Source organism: Papilio xuthus, unplaced genomic scaffold, assembly GCF_000836235.2.
Source record: "Papilio xuthus unplaced genomic scaffold, Pxut_1.1 DF826945.1, whole genome shotgun sequence".
NCBI classification, from domain to species: Eukaryota; Metazoa; Arthropoda; class Insecta; order Lepidoptera; family Papilionidae; genus Papilio; species Papilio xuthus.
In genome coordinates this window covers 4358339-4370356 of record NW_013531704.1, presented here as the reverse complement: position 1 = coordinate 4370356, position 12018 = coordinate 4358339, and the positions used below count along the sequence as shown (strand labels likewise).

Below are 12018 nucleotides of genomic sequence, written 5' to 3'. Positions count from 1 at the left end.
ACAATTTAATGTGCTATTTTTGTGTTTGTTATCAGCGGAAAGACAAATGTAGTTACTATACTGTATCATCCTTTAAAGCTAATAACTAAAATAATAAAAATGTTTGCTCTTTTACATGAACGTTAGTTGTTGCCTACAACCGTTCCTTATAGCAACAGATAGAAAATATTTTTGACGTCCTTTATTTTGTTTATGTCGGACCTTATTTCCATGCAATTAACATTTAAATGCCTGAATAATGTTTTTTATAAAAGATAAAGATTAAAGATTTTGACATAATACGTTGATTACTGACTATAAAACTACACAGAAAGTAGATAACAAATATGTTTTAAGATATTTTTACATAAAAAATTTAAATATTTGAAAAAAAAAACAAGTATTCATTAACATATAGACATCAAACTGAATCATGATTTATATTATTATCAAGCACTATCAAAAACATTAAACACAAAAATTATGTGATTTTTATATTCATTCATTCAACAAACATTAAAACAATAAGACTTCATTCGTCATATTATATAAAAAACAAATCATAAAAATAAATATATGAAATAACTAAACACATATAGTACATAGTGAAGGCTCAGATATCTCACTATGGGTATCAATTGCCGTGACACTTGTGTTGACACATATTGATGTCTCTGTTATTTTCAAACAGAATGTAAAGGACAACAAGTGTCAATGCCGCAGAAACTCACAGTTAGATTAGTATGTTGCCTTCAGTAAAATTCCATTGCTTTACAAACATCAAAACAAACAATTACGACCAAATTAATATTTGGAAATGCCCAATAAAAATAAATATCAATTAATTGGTTTTTAATGCATTATAAAATGAAAAGCAAATGAACACAAATATATTGTTAATTAAAGCATAAATAAATTATAATAGGCGAATAAGATAAAATGTTACTTACTGTACAGCAATATCAGGGATCTGATATGGCCCATGAAAGCCAGTGGTGGAGGCTTTCATGAAGCGGCACACGGGCGTGCAGTGCTCTGTGAGTGTATTAGTCTTGTTAATAGCACTAAAATACATTATGTTAAATTAACCTTTAAAAAGCTCATGAACCGGCGCCAAAGATAATGTGATATCACCATGTCCTCGACCATGAAATGCTATAAATAAATTTATATAAATCACACAAATCAGACCCTATAATATATTTATAAACTTTAGGTAGGTTGTAAATTCTGTATGTATGTCCATATAAAACATACTGGTTGGAATCTGCTTAGAATTCTTTTAATTCTCATCTATTCTATAATTAGTTTTAATATGATTATTCTATGATTTTTTATGAAATATATTGTTATATATTTAAAAAGCAAAAACCAATGATAAATTACCCAATGGCATTTATGAACAGATAATAAGATATATTAAACCTAACACCTTGTTAGAACACATAATTATGAAACATACAACTCACCTGTAAGACCTCTATATCCAAATATGCCGCAGTCGTGCATGCGCATAGAAAGTTGTTCATCCTTTATGAATTTCTCAGTGCTTATGCCTTTTAACTGTAATTAACGAAATGAATATGCATCAAAATACACCGACAGAAAAAATAATATTCCACACTGTAATTGGTCAAGATGTCTGCCATTCTAAATGAGGGTTTTGACTATGACTTGTAATTGACACATATTGTTATCCCTCACATTCTCTTATGTTAAAATAAAGAAAACTTAAGTCATGGCTTTAGAAACCCACACTAAGTTTGATTGCATACCAATTGAGTCTTGTATCAATATCTTAAGTAACTTTCATGTAATTGATAAATAAGAACACCATGTTTTTTTGTACTTGAAATGATTACCCTAGTATTAAAAATTAATGGTTATATTACCTTAGAAGGTACTAGAAAGCGATCTGGTATCCTCTGTAACTTTTGTTGCTTTTCACTGGGGCCAAAGCCAAGTGCCAAAAGCACTGACTCAGCATCTACTTTTCTGGCCCCAAGCACATTGAGCACTGAACTGCTGCTTGATCCACTTGCGTCTGACTACAATACAAATTGAATATTACGTATATTCAGATGTCATTACCACTAAGGTTTTAATGATAAAGACAGATTTTTCTGACAGTTTCATCCAATGCACTGTTTGTTTACACATACATTGTTTGTTCTATGGTTTATAGTTTTGTATATTATACCTCCCAATTTTTAGTATGTTAAATCAAACTAAAGTCCGCATTCTCTTATCTCTGTGATAAAACTAAGTTACCAAAATACCCATGGATACTCATAGTAATAAAACAATGTTACATTTTACATAACTTCAATAAAACATTTGAAAATGGGTCTTAGATATAAAAATGTATCAATTTACCAAATATATTTCTTAATAAACTCTACACTGTACATAAACACAATAAAGTCATTTATTTCTAAAATCAGTTTTATGGAAACAAACTTACCTGTAAAGAGTGATCTCTGAGCAATGGATTCTTAAATCTAGGTGCGCATCCTTCTGATTGAACTGAGTGATCACGCTGTAGTTTCTTCTTAACACATCTATTGTTTGGTGTACTCGTAAGCATGCCACTCTCCAAAGATTTCCTTTTCCATATTTCTCTTTGTGTTGGAATATCTAAGTTTTTATCATCTTTTAGTTCTACATTACTTGCTTCCACCACTGTGTTGTCAGTCACAGAATCTTCTGCTTTATTATCATCAGAGTGTGAGTTTTCTGCTTGGTCTTCACCTGGTTTCTCATCACCTTCAGTGTCTGCGGGCAGTGAATCTAGCCATTGTTGTACTGGACTGCTGCGCCTCATATCTTCAATAACTCCACTGAGCCAACCACGGACTTTCCGTTCTATTATGGATGAAACTGTCTCATTAAAAGTATCTGTAAATAATAAAAGTCTTTGAATGTACTGATTAATTTGTTTTTTGTTTATACTTCATTGCCCAAAATTTTACTAAATACTTAAGGTGAGGTAGTATATAAAATGATATATAAAAGATACAAAAAATCAAGCATAAGCACTTTTTAACTACTGATTTATAATTTTTCATAATTAATAAAAATATAATTATAATGGTACTGTTAAGCTTTCTTCCAAATTTTTCCAATTTAGATTTGAAGTCTTTGAGGGACTATTATCGATATAACTCGACAAGGGAATGTATAACAATCAGTAGTAATATTTACATTATAAAGGATTCGACATTCTGATTCTATAAATGTTTGCTAAAACAAACCTTGTTTAGGTTCCATCCCTTGTAATACGAGGCTGCATGCAAGAGAGGAAAGGTAAAACATTCATAGGTTTCAATAACACAGGTCACTTACGCTTATTTTAAATTTTGAAATTTTTATCTCCACTTACCTCTCGTCTACGCGTACGCGTTTTACTATTTGTTTCAAAAGAGATATCACTACGCTTTTCAACGCTGATGCACAACACATACACTACACAGCAGAACAGAAGCATAGAATAAATTGCAGTTATTTGTACTTTTTATAGATTACCAGTTGCTTACTGACATTGACATTTGACAGTTACGCCTGTTTTGTCAATGTCAGTTGAATTGACATTTCGGACTGACAGGTATAAATGTTGCAAGCTACAAACAGTTTTTTTATAACACAAAAAAAGGTAAAAACAAATTCTATAGACAGACTATTTTAATATGTCACGATTGACACTTAATCAAAATCCAACAACGTATAACCTTGTTACGGCGGGCATAAACAGATTTTTAACTTTTATTTTTTAAGTTAAGAACTTCAAAATTGCTTATCCTTGTCACATTTTTTTCTTTAAACATAAGTGCATCGATTCAGTTGTTATGAAAGAAACACGTTTATTATTCGATTTTTGCTAACAACCTTATTTTAACTACAAATAAACAAATAATATTTGATGTCAACCTTTATAAAGTAACGTAAAAAAGGAAATTGGATACAACCTTTCTTCTTAGGTTTTTGGTAATGTTTTGTTATATAATTATTGGTGGGCCATTTTAATGAGTCATATCACACTTCATTAAAATCCAACAACGTAACCTTATACGGACATAAAATATTATTGATTTATTTGAAGTTACACTAAGAATGTTTCCATTGATATGAACTTACTCTAGACTAGACTTTTTCTTGGTCAGGGTCATGGACTAGTTTTACTTCTTCTTCTCCAAACATAAGTAAGAGTAAATCTTATTTAAATGACCTATACTTTATAAAAGTGAAAGTGATCAAAAATGTTTTTAATTAATTTTCCACCCGATAGCAGCGCTACACAAATTTCATAAAATTCGGTTAAATGAAAGCGGCAAAACCCGAATACCAGCGATCTTCTCACTGCATGGCAACCAATGGCTTGCTTGGAAATGTCATATTTTTTGGCTTGTAGTTATGTATATCTATAAGTTTCTTGTGGGTTGCATTGCGTATTGCAATGAGAAACGTAGGTATATACGTAGATATAGTATGAATAGAGTAGTAATGTAATGAAAATATTCAAATAAAACATTTTTTTATAAATAAAGAATATTTATTTTTCTATAAACACATTATCTTTTTTATATTATCATTAATGTTTTCTTCTTATAAATCGCAAAACGCATTGGGCTTTCGTCAACGAAGTCATGTGCGTGGATGGAGAAGAGTTCAGCGGGGCACGCGGCGCCGCACCGAGGCCGAGCACTCAACGCGCACTGCGGCGCCTCCACTAAACAATTTGTGCATCGAGGTTTGGTAGAGATTACTTTAATCGCTAAATCACATTTGGACACTAATATACATGTATAACTACAGTCGACGAGTGTCAATTTTGAGCAGTGGAAGGGTTGCCGCGGGCGGGAATTGCGCGCGGCGCGCAGCCGGCGTCACGCGGGCCCGTACACGCATTCGCCACGACGCACACCTGCCGCCTGCTCGCCCGGTAGAACGGCGGCACGCCGCCACTCGTCGCGCACGCGCTCCACGTGTCGCAGCACGCGCACTACGTTGAGACCCGCCACTTTGCGCACGTCCTCTTCGCTCCAGTCGGGGTCGCGCAGCAGCTCGGCCAGTAGGTGTGGGTAGCGCGACACGTCTTCCAGCCCCTCGGGCGGCGCGTCGATGCCGTCGTAGCCCGCACCTAGGCCCACGTGTTCCACGCCCGCCACTTTCCGCACGTGATTGATATGAGCCACTACGTCCTCAACCGTCGCCCGCTCGCCACACGTTACTAATTTCGCATAAAAATTTATCATCACCACGCCACCGTTGGCAGCGATCTTCCGCAGGAGTTCGTCCGGAACATTTCTCGTCGAATTGCAGATCGCAGCGGCACCGGAGTGTGAAAAGACCACTGGTGCGCGAGACGTTTCTATGGCGTCCAGCGCCGTTTCCTCGCCGGCGTGCGAAAGGTCTACGATCATGCCAAGGCGATTCATTTCCCGAACGACGGCGCGACCGAACTCTGTGAGTCCACCCGGGGTGCCAGCGGCGCGCGCCCATCTATTATCACACGTGTGCGTCACTGTCAAGTATCGAGCGCCTAGGTGGTAAAACGCCCGTAAAACGGCGAGCGAGTCACCCAGAGCGTGTCCTCCTTCGACGCCAATTAAAGATGCAATTCTGCCCTCTCTATGAGCATCTAATAACTCGGAAGCGTCGGTGACTAACGCGAGGTGTGCCGCGTTCATTTCCACTATCCGCTTGATAACATCCATCTGTTCGAGTGCGAGTTGGACGGCGTCGCGGTCTTTGGCGCCGCAAGGCACGTACGCCGACCAAAACTGGGCACCGACCTGGCCGAGCCTGAGCCGCGGAATATCCGTGTGCGACCAGCGCGAGCGCGCCCACGGCTCTAGGCCCTCGAGGCCGGCGGAGAGGTTGAAGTCGTTTATTTTATTATGAAGGAATTTTCTAACATTCCATGCCAAGTCATTATGTCCATCTATAAGGGGCGAGTCTCGTAGCATGCGGCGTATGGTGACGAGGCGTTGTTCCGGAGTGGCGCGGCCGCCGCCGCCCAGGGCCAGTGGCAAGCCCAACGCTGCGCCGAGCGCCGCCAGAACGACAAGCGCGGCGAGCGCGATACGCCAGCGTGGCCGCCGCGGCGTAGGCTTCTCGTCGGAGCTGCCCGAAGCGGAGGCCGACAGGGAATCGGGCGCCCAGCGGCCGCACCGCTCAGCCACATCCGGCAGTGACCCAGGAAATGTCATTCCCTCTGGAACTGCCGCCTTAAACAAAAAAGAAGATATAATTATTATTTTTTAATTTAGTGTAAAGAAACTGGTAAGTAGCACTTCCGTCTTAGGAGTACCTAGACTTATAGGAAAGAAGGCCACGGGGGCCGAAGGCTCGTATGCTAGACGCAGCCTTATTATCTCAGCATTCTTAAACATGTAATAGAGATCGCTTGGAAAATTTTGCAAAATATTTCCAAAAAGTGCAAAAAATAAAAATATTACCAATTAAATTGTAATTTTAAGAACTACACAAAGTAACAATGGCCCTTTTCAAAATAAAAAGCATGAAAGGAAAGCTGGACTCAAATAAGAATATTGGTCCCCGATCATTAGCTAGTCGTATTTTTTCTGTATAAAATTGAAACATGAAAAGGCTTACACTTTTTAATTAGCCCCTTCTTTATCACTGTTCCTCTGTTTCAAATGAAGCGGAAAAAAATAAAGAAACCAATGCGCTCTAGATGAAAGTCGGACGCTCGCTTGTAGTAAATAGTACATGGGTCAAGCAATTATTGTTCTTGGGTCACGGACATTATATGCCTGTTTTTGACTGTATCAGAAATGAAGCTTTTAATGTTATCTTCCCTTTGTAATGGAGATTCCATAAAACTATATTATTAGTAAGAAAATTTTTATAACACTAGAAAATCGGTAACTGGTAACTTTTGCATGAATAAAGAAAAATGTAAAAATCTTCCGTGGGGTCCTAGCGCTTTAAGACTTTTTAAGGACATTTCCAAAAAATTAATCGACATCACAGGGGACCGAAGAGCTGGCAGCTACCTCGGTCAAAGAATTAGTTTAGCTGTACAGAGGGGGAACGCTGCCAGTATCTTCGGGACCTTGCCTAAAGGGACTCCTTTTATTAACATATTTTAGTTAATTATTCGGTTTTTTTTTTTAATTTTATTTTATATCATAGATTCAAGAGTTTATGTATTCATAGAAATAAGGATGTAAATAACTATTTTAATATTTCTTTAAAATAAATTAAAGAAATTTATTGTAAAAGAGTAAACGATTAGTATAAAATCTTAAATGTTTTTATATCTTCAGACAAAATTTCAAATGTAATGTAGGTTTAATTATAATTATTATCTTAACTGTATCCAATTTTATGAGCCAATGTCTTATTATGTTTTATTTTCTGTGTTTGATCGGTATATTATTTACGCGGTTTCGTATTTTTCGCTAACTAATTGTAGTTTAATCGATATATTTCATCTCTTTGAACAAGTGGGTACTTAGAAAATGCTGGTTCGGACGACGCGCAGGACTTGTGCGAAGAGGGCAGTTCGCAATCGCCAACCAGCGGCGAAACCGTACGGTAGTTTAAATTTGCGTATAAAGTCGCTCCTAATTATCGGTTCAAAATTCGGATATTTAACAACGTCACGAAGAGCAAATAAAACCTGACCTGAATGACTTCCTGATTCCACTGACACCTGAAAGATGGAAGTGATGAATCTAGGCGGTGAGTAATCTTCATGATTATTTTGTTATATCGTAGGTACTTTAAGGGAGCTTGAGCCCCGGTATCGTAAATAAAAAATCATTCAAAAATAGTAATTATAGAATTACAATAAGAAAGACTATGGTATAACACTTTTACATCTATGATAGATACTTCGTTTTGCATTAATTTCCTTTCTCAAGCCTGATTGTTTTGTGATTATTAGTTTAAATGGATAAACGTTGTGTAAGTACGAAACTTTGCAAACAATGCGGTTGCGCGCGTGTACATTATAATTTATTATTCCGCCTGCTTTAATCCTGGCTTGGTTCCTGATTAAATAAATAATCTCTCAGACGTGGCGCTTACATACAGATGGATTTAAATAACTCCTTCTTGTCTAAGGCAAAATGATAACATCTAAAACGTATCTATACGAAACCAGACAAATAAGTGTTTAGCAGTTAATGCATTAGTTTATAATAATTTCTCAAGAAAGAAAAATAATTTAATGTCATTTCATTTTCTTTTAAAAGTAAGTACAGAGAGCTATCTTCTTTTCTTCTAGTGCCATTTCCTAACGAACTTTGGACTATATTATGTTATATAAATGTTAAAATAAAAATAAACCTTTTGTAGCCAATGTACTTATCTACTATCTTTATTGTAATAGAGGTTTCGACAATGACAACGGTGTTTTACATCATTTTCACGTTTAAATACTAAAGTTTCGCAGAAGATAGACTTATCCATATAGCAATATAAACAGAGTTATAGCTTCTTTGTAAAAAAGGACATTTAATAATTCAATCTCTTGGATATTTAAACGTAATAAAAGATATAAAAATGTGAAACTAGATTATAAAGTCACCCCTGAAGGAAGAATTAAAACATTTGCCATTATGTTTAAAAGACTATAAAAAGTGCGCCGGACGTTTATAATTCACTGTAATTAACCTTCTGGGATGATGAGCATTAAAGTATTCCTTAATTATTCTCTGAATCAGTAACTTACTTTGAATTCTTTGAGTCTCATTAGAACATTCTAATATTTCTTTTTGGTTACCTTATGAATGCTTCGTTGACTTTTTTAACTAATCGTCTACTGTCAAACAGTTACACTTTCTTTACTTCTCTCATTTTTTTTAAATAAGAGAAGAAAAAGCAACTCACCAGTTCTAGTTTCCCTATTCAATTTCAGTGACCCGATTTCTTCTGTATCTGTTATATAATCAAGAAATGCATAAATTACTAAGTTTACAACTATCTAATTAATGTAGTAAGTACAGACCAAATACAGCTCTTCGGCATGTTGCGAGATACTAACGGAACTAATTTCTAATTCCTAGTGATGGAAACAACAATATAAAAAAAAATGTTGCCATAACATTGGCATTAATTGTCGTCGAGTTTTATAGGCAAACAAAGAAATCTGGCACGAAGAGAAAGGTGCTGTTAGGTCAAATATTGTCGATCTATAATTTTTTTATTACATGATTATTCGATGTGTTAATATGCTTAAATGTATACGTGGCCGAGAAGATAAAATGTTGTTACATCAATGGAAATTGTAGCAAACTCAAGACAGGGTTTTTACATGGTTGTTGGTTTTCAATAGTAAAGTGTTTACTATATTTACTGTAGATACAAACGATAAAAAAAATCGAGTTGTGTGAAATATACTTCCTACTTTATAGTATTAAATTCATCGTTTGACTAAATTTAAATTCCGTTTTAGTAAGAATAACCAAATTTAAATATACCTTTAAACTGAATTAAATTTCTCAAATTTTATACATATACATTATTAAGAAATATGTAAGCAAAGAATTAATATCTGTTCAGTTATAACATACACAGAACGAGCTTGTAGTATTCAAAAGCTTGAGATGTTTGTATCTCCGGGCATGACAATAATTTGCCGCGCGTTCAATTATGCAAGGGGCACACATAATACGGGAGGTGCCAGGGGGACCTCAATAGCCTCTGACCCATTTACAAAGGGAACTGGTCCGAAGGCCTCCGAGCGCGGGGGTTTTGCCCCCCTAATGTATTAATAATGTTTTTATAAATGTTATATTAACTTAACAGGTTAGAAACATAATCAAGTACACTAAATAGTGTACTTAATTAAGATTATTTACAAGATGTGAAGAAATAAAATATTAAGTAAAAAATAATCCTTTTTTATTCATATTATGTAATTTACTTATTATTTCAAGTTGCCTTTTTAATTTTATATTTTATTTTAATATTAAAATTAGTAGTATAATCATTAATTTACACATTTTTATTTAGAATGTGATTTACTGTTTGACTGAAAATTATAAAAGTTGGATAAATAAAACGCTGTTCACACAGGCGAATTGTTGCACCTCAATGAAATGTTTGTTTGTGGTAGCAATAATTTTACACAAATATAAGCAAAATCCTTTTGCATTTCAGCACAAAAAGAACAAAAACGTGACGAAAAGTGGATCTATTGTTTCGAAGTTAAAAATAAAAGGCAATCCGCAGAACGAGTGTTTCCTTTCAAAGAGTTATCACCTCGCCTCGAGCCGACTGTGGGAATAAAAACAAAATAACACTGAATGCAGAACAGCGGAAGCGTTTCCCCTGCTGCTTTGATAATAGGCAACACGAAAATGTTCAAGGAAATAAAGAGGCTCATTTTTAGTTGCCTTTGTTACGTTCACTGCATTTCTACTGATTTTTAAAATAGTCACGTTACAATTGATTGTTATTTTTTTAAAATAGCATATAAGATATTATAAAGGCTATTCACAGGTCTAAAGAATGATTCCGTTTCTCCATAAATATACCTTAACATAGTAAACAAGCGAAATTAACAGATCAAATAGGCTATTTTCTAATAAATTCCATACTTGATTTCGCATCTGTGTTATCAGCACTTGCGAAGACGACGTATATTAATATTTTTATTTGAAAAGAATAATAAAATAAGACACATTATTAAAACACTTGTATTTTCTCTTTCTGAAATGTAATTATGTTAAGTAGTACAAGCTACATTTCGGGCTCAAAGAATTTAAAAGATTTCTGAGTTCTGTCGAAGCGGACGGATACTGGGTACTTTGTAACGCAACAGCTGCTCTACTCTATGGAAACGACACTCGTTGTTTTCATGTCTGTAGAATTCAGGAAAGCTTGCTTGTAAAATCATCTTGATTAGATGCCATACTTGATACGAAGGTTTTCTTTTGACTTTTAATTTGAGTATATATAATTTGTGAAATTAGAAGACAACGACAATGTTTTATTACGCTAAAATTAGAAGCGGATTTAAATACAACAAATATTATTATAACATCAGATTTGTAGAATAACTCACAAAGTTCAAAATTTTAACTGCCACCACAACTTAACTCCACGGGCAGCGATCACTTCGCCGTTTCGGCGAAATCACAAATCTGCTTGCGCATTTGCCATCTTATTATAAAAAAAAACATAGGACCCGAAGTAAAATTGGATAATATTCTACGACTACGGACTAAAATTTTATTTGCGAACCCAAAATAATATAAAACATGATAGCACAGTAAGCCCATTTCTCTACGTGAGTAGAGTAAATTAGTAAAGTAGCAGCCGAAATGCACATGTCTTTGATCAAAGACATGCCACCGTTCTAATTGTGAGCAATAATTTGCCGGGGCTTAGCGGGCTTTGTTCCAGACGCGAAACGTTACGACCTTGCGATACCTAACTTGAACGCAAACATTTCTATTTAAGGGGAAATGTATCACGAATGAATGTACATATTATTTGTACGCAATATTTACGTTTAGAGTAAACCTCAGGTGACGTTGATAAATATTGAGTGCGCACAGGAACAGAAATTAGCCATGATTTCACTAGATATATCATTAAAATACCCATATCACTGAAAAGAAAAATGCCCATGTACGCCAACAACATAAAACCATTTTTTTTTGTATGTCTGTCCGCAAGGCGGCGTTTGTTCCGGATAATCTCCGGAACAGTTGGACCGTTTTGATGGGACTTTGACGGGAAGGTAGCTGATGCACGCGGGCAGGATTTAAAATAAAAGTAGCTTATAATAGCTGCTCTGACGAAGTCTTGAGTGACCGCTAGCTTAATCTGAATCTACGGTTGACTTAATAAAGATACAGATTATAAAACTTTAATAAATAGACCGTATGACCTGTATACAAGTAGCACAAGAGTATAAGTGTGTGATTACATTGATGTCTAAGTTGGAGAATATCGAATAACATTTGAAGTACACATTGAGAATGCCTTTTACTTTTACATCATATTATAAGGCTCATTTTCATGCAATTTGAAAGATTATTGCGTGCACTTGTTTGC

General features: G+C 35.4%; 2 protein-coding genes across 3 annotated transcripts in view; both read right to left on the bottom strand.

Annotated features, from left to right (window-relative positions):
- olf186-M (Ki-ras-induced actin-interacting protein-IP3R-interacting domain olf186-M) overlaps window positions 1–3510 on the bottom strand; it is a 5381-nt gene extending 1871 nt beyond the window's left edge. Inside the window, exons 1-5 of one of the 2 annotated variants that reach the window (XR_001228057.1) lie at window positions 3362–3510; window positions 2444–2877; window positions 1872–2027; window positions 1449–1542; window positions 930–1043 (exon numbers count right to left, since the gene is read on the bottom strand). Coding sequence is in view for 1 of the 2 variants with exons in the window: in XM_013317206.1 (XP_013172660.1) it covers window positions 1449–1542; window positions 1872–2027; window positions 2444–2803 (610 nt within the window). In the remaining variant the exon portion in view is untranslated. The remainder of the gene's footprint in view (window positions 1–929; window positions 1044–1448; window positions 1543–1871; window positions 2028–2443; window positions 2878–3361) is intronic. The other variant, XM_013317206.1, reaches the window with a different exon arrangement.
- A 1071-nt stretch (window positions 3511–4581) lies between these two features.
- On the bottom strand, window positions 4582–6188 carry LOC106120965 (dipeptidase 1). The gene has a single exon (XM_082930806.1). The coding sequence runs from the start codon at window positions 6186–6188 to the stop codon at window positions 4863–4865; it is 1326 nt and encodes a 441-aa protein (XP_082786932.1). The 3' UTR covers window positions 4582–4862.
- Between the last annotated feature and the right edge of the window lie 5830 nt (window positions 6189–12018).